Here is a 20,426-nt window from a genome sequence, read left to right on the forward strand (position 1 = left end):
TTTGCCCTTTTTATACATATATTCTAGAAGTGATTTCATGAATTCTGATTCAGGCTGACAGTAGATTTTTACCGACATACTCCCAATATAATGTAGGCCATTCCCATCTCCCACTTTATCCCTAACAGCTAAACACAGACATGTCTGGATTGTCTAGAAACTTTCTGATAAGCCCCACCCCTTTCTCATTGAGTCCGGCCTCCATGGCTGTAGGAACGAATCTGTAGGTGGAGCTTGGATGTAAAACTCCATTTTCCTGTGCAGAGAAGTCACAAATGAAGGAATATTAGTGTTATTTATATTACTTCCCTGCAATGTTTATCTTCCAGCAAAGCCCAAGGTGCAGGAGCCAATAAATATCACATTCCAGGGGTTCCAGAATCTGAACCTGACCCTAAACCTTCAGAGATTTTACCCTAAAGACATCAAGATAAAGTGGGACTGTGGAGAGGAGACCCAACAACCTTCCAAGGAAAACTGGAGAGAAAACTCTGATCTAACGTGGGACGTCACAAGTGTTTGTAGTGTCCCAAAGGGTCTCTTTAAGGATAAAGCCTTCAGGGTGCGAGTGACCTGGGAACATGAGTCAATGGGTGACCCCGAATCCAGAGAAGTATCTGCGGCAGGTACAGTTACTGAGCCAGGATAATGGGACTCACTTTTTTTTTTTTAAAGGTTTTTATTTTGCGTTTTGAAACAAACAACATACGTAACAACAGACAATGTAGGCATTGATGATGAAAAGTGCAGTTGGTCATGCAGGACCACAACATATTAGATTAAGACATTCAGGTACACATTTGGAGCATAGAGTCTGCTACGTATTAGGTTGATGTGAGTATTTCATGTTACTTCTAATTCTCACAGGATTTGAGCGTGCTTATATAGGATTTAATTTACTGAAAAAGAAAGTTATATTACATATATATTCTCTCATACACTTGCATTTATTGAGACTCTGGGTCTACTTCGGGACAGAGCTCTAACCAGGGTTCCCAGATTTTCCCAAACTTTTCCTGGCACTGTCTGGCTATGTATATTAGGTTTATCATCGGGAGCCTGTTATTGACCAGTTTTACCCATTGCTTTACTGTGGGGGGTTGTGGGCTCATCCATGTCATTGCAATATGCTTTTTGGCGTAAAATAGAAGGATTTTTAGTAAATAGCTCGTTTTATTTAGAGGTGCCAATTCGTCCACCAGTCCCAGTAGGCACACCTCTGGTGTTAGTGCTCCAGGGAGCAGAATTTCATTAGTCAGGTAGGCTATTACCTTGGCCCAGAATCTTTGTATCAGGGGGCATGACCAAAGCAAATGAAAGAAATCAGCGTCCGGGTGCTGGTATTTGGGACAGTTTCCATTGGGACTTTTGCCCATGGCTTTGAGCCTGATTGGAGTAATATATGTACAATGTATGATACGGAATTGTACCATCCTTTGTAGAGATTAGAAAGCTGTATAGTTCCCCTATTGCATCTTCCCACATATCATCATCTAGAACAGGAATAAGGTCATTCCACTTGTATCTAGTATAGTAAATCTAAAAACAACTGGACTTGCTGAGTAATCAATGAAGACGTTTCACTACTCATCCGAGCAGCTTCTTAAGTACAACTGACTGGTGTGGGAAATTCACGGCATATAAACTCTTCCACTAATCCAATCACAATGGCACAAAGAGATGACATCTGAAACTCACATAGGTGTTGATTCTGTGTAGTTACTGTGATAGGATTCTCCAATGTGTCATGTGACTCCTAGATACAGGTGTTACTTGTGAGAGTTGCATGAATGGATGTGTGACGTGTTCTGAATCCCCCGGGGTACAGATGTTAGAACACATTGTATGTAGCAGACAGGTGGTGTCAAAGGCCCCCGCCTCAGGGATGGTTTCTCCACCTTGACATGAATCGCCTCTTTCACGCCTCGTTCAAACCAGCGGTCTTCTTTATCCAATATTTGGACCTTGCTATCTTCAAAGGAGTGTCCCTTGTCTTTTAGGTGTAGAAAGACAGCTGAGTTTTGCCCTGTAGAGTTCGCCCTCCTATGCTGAGCCATTCGCTTGGTGAGCAGTTGTTTTGTCTCCCCAATGTATAAATCTGTGCACTCCTCACTACACTGGACTCCGTATACCACATTGCTTTGTTTTTCTTTAGGGGTTGGATCCTTTGGGTGTACCAGTTTTTGTCTCAATTTGTTGCTAGGTTTGAAAAACACAGGGACGTGGTGTTTGTTAAAAATCCTCCTGAGTTTCTCAGACACTCCAGCTACATATGGGATGACTATGTTTTGCCGACTATGTGTCTCCGGGCGGTTATTTCTATTGGTGTTCCTGTTGGGCTTGGTTGCTGCTGTTTTTACAAAGACCCAGTCTGGGTAGCCACATGCTTTCAAAGCTTCTCTAAGATGTTTTTGCTCTTTGTCTTTGGACTCTGTATCAGTTGCCACACATTCCGCCCAGTGGTGCAGAGTTCTAATGACACCCAGTTTGTGTTCCAGCGGATGGTGGGAATCAAACAACAGATATTGATCCGTATGAGTGGTTTTTCTGTATACTTCCGTCTTCAAGTTACCCCCCTCTTGGATGCATATCAAACAGTCCAAAAAGGCAAGTTTGTTCTCGTGGACATCTTCCCTTGTGAACTTGATGTTATTGTCCACTGAGTTAATGTGTTCTGTAAAGCCGCCACTTTATTGGATCTGATTTTAACCCAAGTGTCATCCACATACCTGACCTGAACCAGTGAGTCGGTGTAGTTCCCTGGAAAGTAAGTAAGGCCCTCCTTTCCACTTCCTCCATGTACAGGTTTGCTACAATAGGAGAGACTGGAGAACCCATTGCACCGCCATGTTTCTGTCTATAAAAAAAGGTTCTTGTACTTGAAGTATGTGGTGTTAAGGCACAAATCTAGCAACAAACAAACTTGGTTGGGACTGAGCTTCGTTCTGCTGCTGAGGGTGTTATCTTATTGCAGTCGATTTCTTACAGTCTCAATTGCCTCTGTCGTAGGTATACATGTGAACAAAGAAGTGACATCATATGATACCATTGTTTCTTCTGCCTCTAGTGTAACACCGTGAATCTTGGTTACAAACTCTTTGGCATTCTGGATATGATGTACTGTATTGTCTACCAACGGGGCTAAAATGTTAGCCAAGAATTTTGCAATGTTGTATGTCACTGAATTTATGCTGCTGACAATGGGTCTTAGTGGGGCTCCTTCTTTGTGTTTCTTGGGGAGTCTGTATAAACATGGTAATGGCTTCTCTGGGATACAGGCGGTGGTATAAAACTCAATCAATGGCTTTCTCCTTTTCAAGTTGTTGTAGGCAACCTATTAGCTTTTTCTTGTAACCGCTGGTTGGGTCTTTCCTTAAGGGTTCATACTGTATGTATTGCTATCGCTGAGTAGAGTGGTTATCTTGCAGTCGTAGTCAGTTGTGTTGAGCACAACTGTGCATCCGAGAATTTCCCACACCAGTCAGTTGAACTGAAGAAGCTGCTCGGATGAGTAGTGAAACGTCTTCATTGATTACTCAGCAAGTCCAGTTGTTTTTAGATTTACCTATACTAGATATACCATGACCTGGATGAATGAAAATCTTCATAGCCATTCCACTTGGTTTTTGCTTTGTTAAATGGACTATTGATGGTGGATATCAGTGTCTTGTACAGCCCAGAGACCAGCTTTTGTGGATTTGGGTCCCATAGCCTGTCTTCATGTGGTTGGGTTTTTGTACAGATTGCCAGGCTACCAAATTGGGCCACAAAAGCGTGTCTTGAGTTGGAAATATTGGTGCCAAGCTATGTTTGGATGGTTTAGTTTAGTCGCTAGTTGGGTAAGAGTCGGAAGGTGCTGTTAACTAAGAGATCTGATAGGTGTCTGACCCCTAATTTTGGCCAGTACTTAAAGTCCGGTAGATGAAGTAGGTGCTGCAGATTGGAGTTTCTCCATAGTGGGGTATAGGGGGATGGAGGGCTTGCAGCTTTTGAACTTTAGTGGCAAGCATCCATGCTCTTTGTGGGCAGCTTAGTGTGTGGGGCAGTTCAGGGGTGTCTTTGGCTTTCCTGTAAGGCTTATTTCTAATTGCTTCAAAAGAGCCCGCCAGCGTGGCATGTAAAGTTGTGAGTGTGTTTTCGAGGTCGGGATTAAACCAGTTATGTATGAGCGCTAGTTGACTTGCATAGTAATACATTTGAAGATGCGGAAAGGCTAATTCCCCCTTGTCCAATGGAGCCTGGAGTGTTAGCTTGTTGACTCTAGGGGGTTTGTTTGCCCAGATAAAGGGGAAGAGAATAGCGTCAATGCGTTTAAAGACCTGCGGGGGTATCCATATTGGGGCATTCTGCAGGAAGTATAGAAATTTGGGTAGGTATACCATTTTGAATAGGTTGACCCTGCACCATACCGTTAGAGGTAAGCCGGCCCACTGGCTAACAGTGTTTTTGAAACCTTGTATCACAGGATCCATGTTTTCTGTTACATAGTTTTGTGTGCTTGGTGAGATAATCACACCAAGATATTTAAAGCTGGATACCCACCACAGCCCCTGAATTGCACCTGCTCTCTGTTCATTTTCTAGAGTAAATAAGACTGACTTCCCTTTATTTATAACCAGACTGTATGTGCCAAACTTGTCAGCTAGGCAGAGCGCCAATGTGAGTGAGTCATGTGGGTCAGCTAGGAGTAGTAGAAGATCATCAGCATATAGTGCAATTTTTTCCTCTAATTTCCCATATTTGAGTCCATTAATTTCAGGGGTTGGTCTGACCATATTGGCATAGGGCTCTATCGCTAAGGCAAAAAGGAGGGGAGAGAGGGGGCAGCCCTGTCTGGTGTCTTGGGTAAGAGGGAAGGCTCGGTAGAGAGTGTTATGACCTGCGCAACTGGGTTTGGGTAGAGGAGTTTAAGCCAAGCTATGAAGGTAGGGCCTATACCAAACTTCTCTTTTCCATAGGTAGGGCCATTCGACCGAGTCAAAGGCTTTAGTGGCATCTAATGTCGCTATAAGTCTGGTACCTCCGTTTGTATGAGTGGCTTGCACATGGGTATGTAATCTGCGTAAGTTTATAGCCGTACTTTTATTGGGCATGAAACCTGTTTGGTCTGGGTGGACAACTGAGGTTATAACTTTGTTAAGGCGTTCGGAGAGAACTTTGGCCAGAATTTTGACATCTGTGTTGTTAAGTGAAATGGGACGGTAGGAGTCGCAGAGGTCTGGGTCCTTCCCCTCCTTCGGTATAAACACAATCAGTGCGGAGTAGAAGGATTGAGGGAGGGAGCCTGTTTTGTGAGCCTCTAGAAGAGTGGTATGGAGTTGCGGGGCAAATGTTTCACTAAGGAGTCTGTACCAGGCTACCGGAAGTCCGTCAAGGCCTGGGGTGTTCCCTGATGGGAGACTGCCAATGGTGCCTACTACTTCTCCTAGCTTAATTGGGCTGTCTAGATAGGAGGATTCTGCTCTGGAAAGGTTAGGAAACGGGATTTCTTGTAAGAACTGTTCTAGTTCGGTGTCAGAGTATTTGACTCGTGAGGTGTATAAGTCGGCAATGTGGCATGCGAATATTTCTGCCTGAAGTTGTTTTGATTCTGGGAATCAATGTAGACGGTTGGACCGCTTTCGCTAGGTATGCTAAGGTCTTCCCATTTTTATCTCCTTGGTCAAAGGATCTCTGGGCTGCATACAGTAGTTTTTTCCTGTTAATTAGTATGTGCTAGTTCTAAGTTTCTTTGGGCAATCACCAGTGCCTGGTAGTTAGTATCCTCCTCCCTATCACCGTATGCTCGCTCTGCTTCCCAGACCCTCTCCTCTGCCTCAGCGACAGCCTGTTTAGACAAATTGCTCACCCCAGCAATTGCCGAGATGAGTGTGCCCCTAGCGGCTGCCTTGGACGCCTCCCAGACCATATTAGAGCTACTGGTTCCCGCATTAACACCCCAATATGCGGTGTATTCGGATATACATGCCTCCGTCACCTCCGTGCTGTTGAGCCACAAGGGGGATAGTCTCCAAAGAGAGTGTCCTTGCCTTGGTGTAGTGCTAATCAGTAGTTGCAGGGGGGCATGATCTGACAAGGCTCTTGGGAGGTAATTGATGTATTTTACCCATTGTGTAAAGTCAGTAGATGCGATGGCCATATCTAACCGTGATAAGGTATGTTTCCCCACCGTATGAGAATTGATTTCCCAGGGGGTTTTAAGCCTCCAGATGTCTAATAGCCCTAGGGCTTCAGTCCATTGTTTTAGTGGGCCAGGTTGGTGTGTTTCAGTGGGATGCCTGTCATTTTGGGGGTCCATTACCATATTCCAGTCTCCAATAATACAGAATGGGTTGGGGACGTATAGTGACACCTTGGTAAATACTAGGTCTAGTGTCTCCCTACTGAAGGGGGGTGGCATATATAAGTTAACCAGTACCATTTGCAGTGGAGAATTATGAACCGCCCATAGTGGTCAGTAGTTAGATCTAGGAGCTCAAATTGGAAAGTTTTACAGATTAGTACGGATACTCCTCTGGAGTGAGTGGAATAGTGGGAGTGATAGGCATACCCAACCCACTGTTTCCTAAATGCCAGCAGTTGTTGCCCTACCAGATGTGTCTCTTGCAGTAGGAGTATATCTGGCTTTTATCTGGCTACATAATCAAATACTAGGGCCATCTTAAATTTCGAGTTCAGACCTTCCATGAAATTAACTTTATGACCCCCATAACCTGGGTGGGCCTATACCCATAACAATTACATGACATGGACAGTGTTTCTGTGGTGGCCTAAGCAGCGCTCCTTCTTAACCCATAAACATAATAATATAACAATAGCAAGCAATAATAAATTGTGCAAAAACTTAAATGGGATGCCGTATGCCGTAGCCTCCCATGCACCTGTTTTGTTGACCGGCACAAAATGAGATCAGGATGTAACCTTGTAAGCAATGTGTGGCCCCGTAACCAGGAGTGTGTATTATAGCACCAGCATTAGTCTCTATGTGTCAGGGTGCAATGATCTAGTACCCCCAAGTACAGAAGTGCGACAATAGGGGGCTCAGCAAATGTTTATGCGTTTCACCTGAGCATATGCAAGGGCTGAGCACTATCATGTCTGTACTTCTAAGGTGGGATCAGCCTGTTACCGAGGTGGTTATCAAGGGATGGATGTTGCGGGTAGTGATGGGTGAATTTGCGCCGTTTCGCTTCGCCGGAAAATTTGCGAAATTCGCGAAACGGCAAAAAATTCGCGAAACGGCGCCGGCGTCTCGTTTTTGACGCTGGCGCCCGTTTTTCTAAAAAAAATTTTTGACGCCGGTGAATTTTAGCGCGAATTTTCGCGGGTGTTTCGCGAATTTATTCACTCGGTGCGAATCGCGCAAATTCGCCCATTACTAGTTGCGGGGCAGCCCATTGGGCCAAGGATGAATGTGTGAAGAATACTGTAGCTTACAGGAGGGGTGCATAGTAACAGCTACTCACCAATATGACAGTATGTCGACAGACTCAGGTCCTACCGATGGGGCACACTATGTGCAGAGTGTCCGGCCTTCAAGGTATTATCCTTCATCTTAGTTGCGGGGTGGTGTTTTTGGGTGATCCAATCGTTGGCTTCTGTGGGTGTGCTGAAAATTTGGACTCTGTCTCCTTCCTGTACGTGTAGTTTAGCAGGGTAGATCATACTGTATGGAATCTTAGCATCTCTGAGCCTCTTCTTGACTGCAGTGAAGGTAGCCCTTTGTTTTTGTATGGTCGGTGAATAGTCTGGATATAGCGACACAGTGGCTCCATTAATGGAGAGAGGCCCTTTGAGTCTGGCTGCCCTTAGTGCTGCATCACGATCTCTGTAATTTAGCATGCAGAGTAGAAATGGTCGAGGAGGGGCCCCCGGTGGCAGGGGTCTAGTCGGTACTCTGTGCGCTCTCTCAACCACGAAAATATTGGAGAACGTCTCTGCCCCCAGCAAATATTTAAGCCAGTTCTCTATGAATAATTCAGGGTGCTGACCTTCTGACTTCTCTGGTAGACCTATGATACGCACATTGTTCCTGCGTAGTAGGTTTTCTAGGTCGTCAGATTTGTCAAGAGCTGACCAGTTGCTGTTTAATCTCCGAGATGTCATTTGGAAGAGGAGTTACGGTGTCCTCCAGTGTGGAGACCCTTGTCTCCAGTTCAGTAGTACGTTCTCTAATATTTTGGAGGTCATGTCGTAAGAGCGAGAGATCCACTTTTATTTCCTCTAGTTATGTTGTAGTCAACCACAAGTGCAGTCGGTAAAGTGCAATTTTCAGTGCAATCAACATTTGCTTCCAAAACTCCAGTGTTGTTGCACCTGCCAGGGGAATTGTGTCTGATGTAATTGCAGCCGGAGTAGCAAAATGTACACAATTGTCAACCCTAAATGTGACACAGTTGCACTGAAAATTTTCAACAACTGGTTGGTGTCATATCTGGTATGTGATGTGTGAGTCTGATGCTTCACACTGAGTGTGCTGAGCCTATTGATGCAGAGCTGAGGGAACTGTGGGAACGTGTAGCTCCAAGAATCCCCCTGCAAGTGCAACGAGCTCATTTGATGCAAATTCCTTTAATGAATGGGGTTTTATGCCAAACTGTTTGTGGGGACATTTGCAAAGATCACTTTCTGCATTTCAGTGTGTCTGTTACCCTTCCATATTTCCAACAATTTCTAAAATAGCAAAATAACCTTCACCCTAATATTTGCATTCACCCCAAAACATTTTACAATAACACAATAAGGATCATGCAGTAACATGGTGTGAGTACACTATTTTATGATGCTATTCAGTCTTATATTTTATGATAAAATTAGGGTACTGTTTCAGGCCATTGTATGTTCTGTATTGGATCAGTATAACAGAGAGTGAAACATTACTATTAATTTACTCCACTGTGTTGCAGATATCCCCTTTCGTTGCACACTGCTTTAAGAAGGAAGAAGGAAAGAAGAAAACGTCTCCACTAGATACAAAGACAAATAGTCATTTACTGACTCACAGGAGCAGGGGGATAAGACTTTTACCTGTCACTCCAGTGTCACTTTTATTCCTACAAACAAATCTGATCATGAGGCAGAATTTATGTGCAGAGTGGAACATCCCACTGGGACAGTAGAGAAGAGCTCAGGAGAGTTACATGTATATTCACCATCTAAAGTAAAACCTTGATCTTCAACTATCACTTTGCTGCAGGGCTGGAAATGAGGGGCTCATCTTCTCCCACATCTGTTACTCATGTAGTTGGGCAGTGAATGTGGATGGGACACTATAGGGAATATTTAACCAACACACTGGTCTGGGAGGAGAATGAAGAATGTGTCCACTTTGCCAAGGAAACACCGAGACCAAGGGATTTGCAGCAACGGGTCAGATCTCATCTCCACTTTTGAATAAGAAGCCCAGGGACGTTCATCTAACAATAAATCTCCACTACATTGTGCAAATAACTATATTGTAGGTAAAAACCATTGGTATTTGTATGTGTTTTAGTACTTTGTGCTTGTGTTAGTAAACTGACTCTATTTACCAAACAAATGTCTTTAACCCAGGGGTGTAACTACAGAGGAAGCAGACCCTGCAACTGCAAGGGGGCCCAGGAAGTATAGGGGCCTTATGAGGCCATAATTATTCAGCAATTTTAACATATTTTGGCAAAAAAAAGGGCAACCTCTGGATATGTGGGGCCCAGTAACATCTATGTCACTGCTTTGACCCACACTGAAGGGAAATGTTCCTGTTTGTGTCCATGGCTTTTACTTCATTCAGTAACCTGAGCTTCAATTTATCCAAAAGTCACATGTGCACATTGTGCCAATAGCCATCTGTAATAATCTGTCAGACTATTGTGATATTAAATAATACCAATTTCTATATATATAGCATAGCAAATGGACCCACACTCCTTTTTCTTGTGAAAATAGATGTTTTTATTTACAATGCATATCCAACATTCGGCCCTTTTGGTAAACCTTGAATTTTTATTGTGAATAAAAACACATCTATTTTCACGAGAAAAAGGAGTGCGGGTCCATTTGCTATGCTGTACGAAACAATTTGACCAACGCACCCATTCACATATTTTGGAACTGCTAAGAGTGCGCACACTGAACATACATTATATATGTATAAACTTTTTCTGAAGTGCCCGTTAGTTGGATGGAGGTGCTCGATCAATGTTTAAGGTATAAAGAATAGAGGATCCGCACTCTCTTTTTCGTTTCAAAGTATAACAACTTTTATTTCTCACATCACAATCCGACGTTTCGGTCCCTCCTCCAGGATCGCCTTGACAGAGCTTCTAAGCGAAAATTGGTCTCCTGAGATAATATTCTTATTCTGGAAATAATATTTCCCTTAGAGGAACTGGTTATAATATATTTGAAGTGGGCTGGAATTCTGGTCTAATCCTCTTGTCTTTACCACTTCTTCAGTCTTCCTTCTTTTCTAAGGGGCCGTGGGTTTGTTGCTTTTAAGGTTTATTTAGCCTCTTTTAAATTACTAGGGCAAGTTAAATAACAAGGTTACCCTGTCCTGCCTTTACTTTGTGGTGTCCCAGGCCTTAGAAACAAAAATAGCCAGTTATATTTTAGGACAACTCCACCCTCTATTTTTTCAATTTCCTATGAATTTTATCTATGGATTGTGACCGGATGACTTTTTAACCCATACTAATTTTTGGTCAATTTTTAATTACTCCTTTTCAACTAGTCAATTAATTACCAAGTCTAATTTTTTATCCTATTTATTGCACTGCACTTTACTGGTGGAATTGAATTGCAATATTAATTTGTTAACTCTATTGAATAATTGCATCTTATTAATTAACCAATGAATGAATTTATCTATTAAGGGGTGGCATTAGAATCTATTGGTGGGGTAATATACCCCTTTGATTTAGGAACAATCAATTATTTTTAATCACCAGCCTTGTGGCTGACTGATCTCACATTATTTATTTGCACTAGCACTTTACGTAATTTATTAGATAGCACCTCTTTATTAATTATCATTATTATTATTAACTACCTCAGCCCTGCAATTTAAGGTTTGAGTTAAACTTGGTATAGATACTAACTATTTGGTAGTGTTTCTTTCCCTCTAAAAAATTGTTAGGTGGTTTAATCTCCCCAATGTACAGATCTGAGCAATTGTCATAGAGCTCTACTGTATAAAAGTGATTTTGGAATGTCTCCTGTTTGGTGATGGGCGAATTTGCGCCGTTTCGCTTCGCCGAAAAATTCGCGAAACGGCGACGGCGTCTCGTTTTTGACGCCGGCGCCCGTTTTTGATGCGAATTTTTGCGGGCATTTCACGAATTTATTCGCTGGAGGCGAATCGCGCAAATTCGCCACAAATTGACGCCCATCACTACTCCTGTTTCTTATGCACAACAAACTTTCAGTCTTTCTGCTTTACCTTAGAGGGCTATTAGGTTTTTCTTACATGATCTGCCCCCCATAAAGCCATGCAGAACATAATCTTAAAAGTGACCCTTAACAGCTCTTCAAATAACACCAAAGATGTCAGACTTACTGGTAGTGGAGGGCGAATAAATTTGCCAGGCATGGACTTGCAGTGAATTTCACCCCTTTGCAAATGTTTTCGCAAAACTGCGAGAAAATTTGCCGGTGAATAATTTGCAGCAACAAAAAAATTTGTTGTGCATCAAAATTGTCAATCTCGTCAAAATTACCGCATGTTAAAACGATTTTGACACCCATTGACTTCAATGCGTTTCGGAAATTTTTTTTATTGTCGTTTCACTTATTATTTTATAAAGCGAAACAGGACAGATTCACCCATCTACTTACTGGCCTTTGTCAGGCTAAAAATTGATTGGGTTAATTAATTGATCTCTTTATAATATAGGAATGACATCAGCTTTCCTCAAATCCATAGGTACCATACCAGATGAAAGTGAATCTGAGAAAATCAGAAATTGAAGCTGATCTAAAACTGAACTAAGCTCTTCACACAAGGGCTGCTTGTTTATACTGTAGTGCAAAATGCATAATCACTGGGGTGCCAAACTATAAGCCATCCCTTCCCCTGTGATTATTATCCTACCTGAGACTCCAGAGCAGTGCTCCTGTTCACTAAACTCTACACCTACCTTGGGTACTACTGTAGGAGTACAAGTCAGTAGAGGTGTGTATACACAGTAGAGTGAAACGTCAAACTTTTCTCCATAGAGAGGTGTTGGAATACAAGCAACAACATTCATGCTTAAACACTGGAGTATTAAAATGGTCACAAGGTGACGCTATGAATATTGTTAATGTATAATTGCAATGATCTTTGCTGTTGTTTTTCTTTTCTCTCCACCATATTGGTTTTGATCTTTCACACTGTTAAATGTGTTCTGTATTATCCCTAAGTGATTCACAATTAAATCATTTTCCAAGTTGCTGAGTGTTCCCTGTGTGATCATCACAAAGACCAACTCTGCCAACAGGTTCTGGGCCCAGGCACAATCCAACTCAGTGACCAGACCGGCACAAGGAATCTTCCAGAGGTTCTGGGAACTACAAAGCACAAGTAACAATCCCAGCTTTATACAGTCAATGAAGTGAGACAGACATGACTAGCAGCTCAGAACTTAAACTAGCAGTGGCTAAACTGAATAATGAGATTTATCAACTGTGGAAGTTTAAAGTAGAAATGCTGCTATCCAGAGATGACTTGTGGGAAGCTATAACTACAGATAGACCAGATGTTAATCACCAGGAATGGGATAAGAAAAACAGACAGGCACGGGCAACAATAGGTCTGTTAGTGGAAGATGAACAGCTTATTCATATAAGGCAGTGATCCACAACCAGTAGCTCGTGAGTAACATGTTGCTCTCCAACCCCTTGGATGTTGCTCCCAGTGGCCTCAAAGCAGGAGCTTATTTTTGAATTCCAGGCTTGGAGGCAAGTTTTAGTGCATAAGAAACAGGTGCACTGCCAAACAGAGTCTCAATGTAGGTTGACAATCCACATAGGGGCTATAAAATGGCCAATCACAGCCCTTATTTGGAACCCCAGGAACATTTTTCATGCTTGTGTTGCTCCCCAACTCCTTTTACTTCTGAATGTTGCTCACAAGTTCTAAAGGTTGGGGATCCCTGATATAAGGCATCAGAATACTGCTAAAGGCATGGGGGATGCATTGCAAAAACTACATGAAAGATCCAGCCTGAATAGCAAACTATTCCTGCTAAGGAAACTCTACCAGATGAGATTAGGTTCAGGAAAAGACATGCAGGAGCAAATAAATGCAATGTTGCAGGTTGTGGCACAACTCCAGGCAATTGGAGAGGATATAAAAGCCACGTATCAGCCACGTATCAGCCATACTTCTGTGCAGTTTACCTGAATCATACAGTGCACTGATTAATGGCCTGGAAACAAGGCCTGAAGCTGAACTAACATTAGAATTTGTCAAAACCCGGCTCATAGATGAATACAGGCACAGAAAGGAGCAAACATTTGACAATACAGAAAGTAATACTGAGGCAGTTCTTAAAGCCACAGACACAAAGCTACATAAGAAAGAGAGCAAAGTTTGCTTCAGATGCAAGAAACCAGGACACTTTAAGAAAGACTGTTCAATATGGAAGGCAGAGCAAAGGGCACAATTTCCAAAAAGTTTTAAACAAACAGTCAGAACTACAGTGAATGACAATGATAGAGATCAGTGGCATGGAACTTTTAAAGTAACAAACACCCTTTCAAACCAGAACTGGTATATAGATTCAGGGGCAACAAGTCACATGACAAGCGACAGAAACTTCTTTACAGAGTTTGATCCAAATAACAAAGAAACTATTTACCTTGCAGATGGAAGTAGCACTACAGCTGAAGGAATTGGGCATGGAATTCTTATTTGTCACAATGCTGACGGACACAGATTGCCAATACCAATAAAGGATGTGCTGATGTTCCAATACTAGAAGGTGGGCTCTTATCTGTACGGAAACTGGGATCCAAAGGACTTATCACAAAATTCCAAGGTGACAAGTGTACAATCCAGAATGGAGAAAAGGTCATCGCAACAGCCATAGTGGATAAGCATCTATATCGACTGGACACAATAAAGGAGCAGGCAAGACTCTGCACACAGGGGCACAACAACTGCATTCACATGTGGCATAGATGTCTACGTCACAGACATCCAGATGGAATATAAGAACTGATTAGGCAGAACCTGACAAAAGATCTAGTATTGTCAGTCTGTCCAACTACCATGAGATGTGATTGTTGTATCAAAGCCAAAGCTACAAGATCAACTCCTCCAAAGGTAAGTCAGAACAGAGCTTCAAAAACGCTTGACCTTATACACAGTGATGTGTGTGGTCCTATGCGAGTGCCCACACCAGGAGGTAATAGATACATAGTGAATTTTACAGATGACCATTCAAGATACACAGTCACATATCTAATGAAAAACAAATCAGAAGTGTTTGAAAAACTGCAAGATTATGTGACAAAGGCAAGTAACAAATTTCAGAGAAAACCACTTGTGTTCAGAAATGACAATGGAGGAGAATTCACTGGACACAAAGTAGAGAATTTCTTAAAACAGCTTGGGATAGAGCATCAAAAGACTGTCCCATATACACCAGAACAGAATGAGGTAGCTGAAAGGAAAAATAGAACCCTAACAGAAATGATCAGATGTATGTTGACTGATTCTATCTGAAAAATACTGGGGTGAAGCAGCAATGACAGCTACTTACCTGCAAAATAGATTGTACTCCAAATCTGTCATGAAACACCATATGAACTGTGGCATGGTGAAAAACCCAGTGTTTAACATATCAGAGTTTTTGGGTGCAAAGCATTTGCTTACATTCCAGAAAAGAAACTCAGGCAGTGGAAGGTTTCCTTGTTGGATATGCAGAAAATTCCAAAGGATACAGAATTCTGGATCCAAAGATTGACAAGGTGGTGATCAGTAACAGTGTAACATTTATTGAAGACCTTAGAGATGGTGTAATGACTTCACTAGAACAAAGACAAGAAAAGGTGAAAGATACTGAACAAGTAACATGTACATCTCCAGAACAAATAGTTGAAGTTGGCACTGAATTTGACACCACAGATGAGCAGACACAACCAAGCACTGACAATGAACCAAGGCGTTCAACAAGAGAGAATAAGGGCAAGCCACCTGTTCGACTTTCATACAAAGCAAATACAGCCTGAATATGTGAAGCTACATGTTGGAAAGACGTATCCCAACTTCCAGAAGGGGAAGCCAATAAGTGGATAAAGGCTGTTGAAGAGGAGATAAAATCATAACAACCACACCTGGAAGCTTACAGAACTACCAACAGGAAGAAAAGCTATTGGCTGTAAGTGGACTTTTAAAATCAAGTATAACACTGATGGTACAGTTGAGAGATACAAAGCAAGACTAGTAGCCAAAGGATATTCTCAAAAATATGGAGAAGACTATGATGAGACATTTGCTCCAGTAGTTAAGCACATTACAATTAGGACTCTGCTCACTGTAGCAGCTGCAAAGAAAATGCAGATAAAGAACTCTGATGTCAAAACAGCTTACACAGTGAGCTAACAGAAGAAATCTACATGGAACAGCCACAGGGATTTGAGAATCCACAAAAGCCAGACCTAGTGTGCAAACTCCAGAAAGGGCTGTATGGCCTCAAACAGGCAGCTAGAGTATGGAATATGAGAATTAATCATGTGCTCATAAAAGAAAAATGTCAAAGGAGCAAAGCAGATCCCTGCTTGTATACTAAGAAACTGACTGGTAGGTGGATCTTTGTGCTCATATATGTGGATGACCTGTTAGTATGCTCTGAGGAAGACGGGGATCACATCAAACTACCAGGGATGGGCGAATTTGACCCGTTTCGCTTCGCCAAAAATTCGCCGCCGGCGAAATGTCGCAGATGCCCATTAAAGTCTAAGGGCGTCAAAAAAATTTTGTCGCGCGGCGAAACTGTTTTGACGCGCGTCTTTTTTTTTGACGCACACTGCCATACGAGTCTATGGGTGTCATTTTTTCGGCGAAACGAGGCGAAAAAATTCGCCCATCCCTACAAACTACTACAAGCTCTAAATAAGGACTGTGAGACCAAAGACTTAGGTGGCATAAAACATTACCTTGGCATACAGATTGAAAGAGAAGAAGATGTCAGTTATCTTCTGAACCAAAGTCACAAAATACAAGAAGTAATTGAAACTTTTGGGATGAATGATGCAAAACCAGTTAACTCTCCTATGGAAACAAATTACTTAAAAGAAATGAACAATGAAGTTGATTTGCTACCAAATAACTGTCAATACAGAAAAGCTATAGGAAATCTGCTTTACATTGCTACAGTTGCAAGACCCGACATCGCTACAACAGTGGGATTTTTATGCAGAAAGGTGTCTAAGCCAAGTCAGATGGACTGGAATGCTGTAAAACGGGTCATACGTTACTTAAAGGGAACAATACATTTCAAGTTAAAGTTGCCTACAAGGGGCAAATGTAACCTGATTGGATATGTTGATGCTGACTGGGCTGGAGACTCAAGTGATAGAAAATCTACTAGTGGTCACTTGTTTCTACTCTCTGGTGGACCCATTAGCTGGACCAGCAGAAAACAGTCAACTGTGACACTTTCTTCAACTGAAGCAGAGTATGTTGCAGCAGCACAGGCAAGTCAAGAGTTAATTTGGCTAAGACAACTGTTAGCAGATTTGGATCAAAAGCAGATGGAACCCACACAGATGTTTGAAGACAACCAAGGGTGCATTGCACTTGCATAGACAGAACGAGTCAACCCAAGAACCAAACATATTGATGTAAGGTATCATTTCCTAAGGGACTTGCAAGAGCAAAGACAGCTTGACTTAAAATATTGTCCAACTGAGAACATGGTTGCAGATATGTTTACCAAGCCTCTACATGCAAAGAGACACTTGGAACTTTTAAAGAAGAGTGGATTATCAGTTTAAGCCTTTCACTATTGGAATACATGCAACAGCATTTATGCTTAAACACTGGAGTATTAAAATGGTCACAAGGTGGCGCTGTGAATATTGTTAATGTATGATTGCAATGATCTTTGCTGTTGTTTTTCTTTTCTCTCCACCATATTGGTTTTGATCTTTCACACTGTTAAATGTGCTCTGTATTATTTCTGAGTGATTCCCAATAAATCCTTTTCCAAGTTGCTGTGCTGAGTGTTCCCTGTGTGATCATCATAAAGACCACCTCTGCCAACAAGAGGATCCAATTGATCACTATACGCTCCCTGTGATTCCACCTACTCAACCATACTACCGGTTGTAGTAAGTAGCTCAGGAGTGCCCATACTTTACTAATTAGAAGGACACCTTCCTCTAAAGGTCACACCAATCACTCCGATCTCCTCCCATCTCCCACCAGCTTGAAGATCTTTTTATACACCTTATAGATCTGAAGAGCAGTCTCCTCTCAACTTCCAACACTCCTCCACGATCCTCGAAGAGATAGAAAGATAGAAAGATTTGTGCAGAACCAAAATGTGAGTGGTCAGACCCCTGCTAATTTATGTACTCACAAGATCCTCTGGTTAGATTCATTCGTTATATTCATAACTGCCAGGTACTCGTGGTCTCGTTCTCATCCCCCTCAAGCTCCTCTCCACTCCTTGGTTGCCCACTGCAGCCACGGGTCCCCCAGAGGGTCAACTGTGCAAAGCTCTGTGGACTGGAAACGATTTGGTTTATTTACTAATAAATTTACTAACAGATAAATACATAAATATATAAATATATGTATAGATTTATTCGTAGGGATATTATACACATGTTCATAAAATCCAACTTAGTCCTTAGTGTCACAATCCATTTTGTTTCTAACTGGGATATTATTTGTACATTATCTGCCCCTTTCCAGCGCCTCCATTTTTGTGAAATACCTATTACCTTAAGTACACTCGGATCACTGTTGTGATACTGTATAAAATGTTCAGAGACACTATGGGGCAGATTTACTAAACTTGAGTGAATAGTTTGAATAAAAAAATATTTGTTTGGGTACTTCGACCATCGAATTGGTCAAATTAGATCGAATTCGATCGAATCAAATGATTCAAACAATTCGAAGTACAAATCGTTCGACTATTCGACCATTCAATAATCGAAGTACTGTCTCTTTTAAAAAAACTTCGACTTCATACTTCACCACTTTAAACCTACCGAGGTGCAATGTTAGCCAATGGGGACCTTCCCCAGCACTTTTCTAAGTTTTTTAGAATAAAAATCCTTCGATCGGTCGATTAAAATCGTTCGAATCGTTTAATTGTGTCACAAATTATTAGCTGTTTGATTTCATATTTTCTATTGGTCTGATTTGATTTAAAGTCACATATACGTTGCTGTTTGTCTTTTATGATTTTGCAAGCATTACATTCTCAACTGGCAGTTAGGCAGGTTAAAAAAAGTTAAAAGGTTGAACTTGATGGACGTATGTCTTTTTTAAACTTCACTTATAATGTTACTATGTTATATTGCATACATTTAACAAAACCCTTGCTGCTTCCCAACCAAGTTGGTTTGGTGTCCTTTCTTAGGAAACTAGGGGCTAGAGATTGTCGCAGGGTACTCGGCCGAGTAAAAATAATTGAGTCCTTATCCATTCTCAGAATATGCCAATGTTTCTTTATGACAGGGATCCCCCAACCTTTTGAAGCCGTGAGCAACATTCAGAAGTAAAAGGAGTTGGGGAGCAACGCTAGCATGAAAAATGTTCTTGGGGTGCCAAATAAGTACTGTGATTGGCCATTTAGTAGCCCCTATGTGGACTGTCAACCTACATTGAGGCTCTGTTTGGCAGTGCACCTGGTTTTTCTGAAACCAAAACTTGCCTCCAAGCCTGGAATTAAAAAATTATCATCTGCTTTGAGTCCACTGGGAGCAACATCCAAGGGGTTGGGGAGCAACATGTTACTCACGAGCTACTGGTTGGGGATCACTGCTTTAGGATATTGGCAAATTTGTAAGCTCCTTTACCAAATTCTGTAGTGAATGGTACACTTTGTAACCCCTTTGTTTTAGTTTTTGTGGCCAGTAAATCAGCTCAATCTATTTCATCTACCTGTTTTTTTAGCATTTTTTGGATTATATCCCTTTTCTATAAAAATCTTTTTCCAGTATTTCACAGCTCTGTTGATAATCTCTTGGGTTTGAACAATTTCTTTTAATTCACCCAAATTGTCCTCTTGGTATAATGTTTAGCCACTTTTTATGATGTGCACTACTTTAGAGTATGAACCCATTACAATCTGTCTCCTTCTTATATAAACGGGTCCTAAGACCTCTGCTACAGTCAAGGAAGTTAACAGATTCTTTACTAGATTCATATGTGAATCTGAGATTAAAGGTGTTACAATTCAGAGTCTGCATAAACTCTTTGAGATCTACTGATCATCAGCTAAAGGTCTACTGGTGGATCCTCTTCTACCCTATGGGCACCCCTGAAGTGGGCTGTAGATTGCAGTGGGTCTAACAGATTTTGGGTGAGTAGAAAGATAGAAAGAAAATGATACAGGAGAACACAATACATTGTAGGATTTTAGAGGCAATTAGTAGAAGTAAGACAGGACAGTAATTAGAGAGACAGGACAGGTCTAGATATAAATATAGGTTTAACACAGACCTGTTTGAATGGAGAGGGGAATGTTTCAGAATCCAGAACCAATGATCTCATTTTGAGTTGTGCATCATGAGACTTTCATACAACTGAGTTGATATTTACTTATCTACGTCCTGACTATGCTTCTAATATGTGGGTGTCACTAACGTTATTTTTATTATTTGCAAATCTGAATATGCAAATCAGGGTTTGGAATTGGTTTACAATTCAGTTGAATCTTTTGTGGATGATTCCGTTTTAGGCCAAATCTTTTCTGCCATTTTGCTTGGAAGGTTTCCTGCATTCGTTTTTCATTTCATTTTCCATTTTCTTCAGGGCCTGTGTGTGTTATTATTGTTCCTAGTGGGGCCACCCGTAAATTGTCCATCAGATCTTCTGCTTTTAACGGTATATTCTAATTGTTCTTCCACGCTTATAGTTTTAACATTCTGTTAATGAAATTCAATTACAGTGTCCCTGTCCCTTTAAGGCTTTAGTTAAACATTGAAGGACAAGTTTCACTTTCTTATCACTAACACAAAGCCACATCCAAGCGCCAAATCGGAGGAAGGAGAGACAGTCCTGAAGTGATGGATGAATAAAGGGCAAATATAAAGAATCTCTCGCTTTAACACCAACGGTGAGTATTGCCTCCAGCCCAGATCAAGTCCCTCAGACATTTCCCAATGACACAAGGAATATGATAAAAATTGGGAGACACACGGGAACCAGCAGATTTCTCCTCAAATGGCCCTCCTGCCTCTCCCCCTGCTCCTGGTACTGCCCATAGCTAGTTAGTGCC

The 20,426-nt window shown here is 41.6% G+C and overlaps 1 gene segment (V, D, J or C); it reads left to right on the forward strand.

Moving 5' to 3' along the window:
- LOC121398928 overlaps positions 1–9,878 on the forward strand; it is a 38,850-nt gene extending 28,972 nt beyond the window's left edge. The window contains 2 exon segments of the C gene segment in view: positions 330–626; positions 8,907–9,878. Coding sequence covers positions 330–626; positions 8,907–8,935 — 326 coding nt within the window.
- The last annotated feature ends 10,548 nt before the right edge of the window (positions 9,879–20,426 follow it).

Source organism: Xenopus laevis, chromosome 9_10S (genome assembly GCF_017654675.1).
Source record: "Xenopus laevis strain J_2021 chromosome 9_10S, Xenopus_laevis_v10.1, whole genome shotgun sequence".
NCBI lineage: Eukaryota > Metazoa > Chordata > Amphibia > Anura > Pipidae > Xenopus > Xenopus laevis.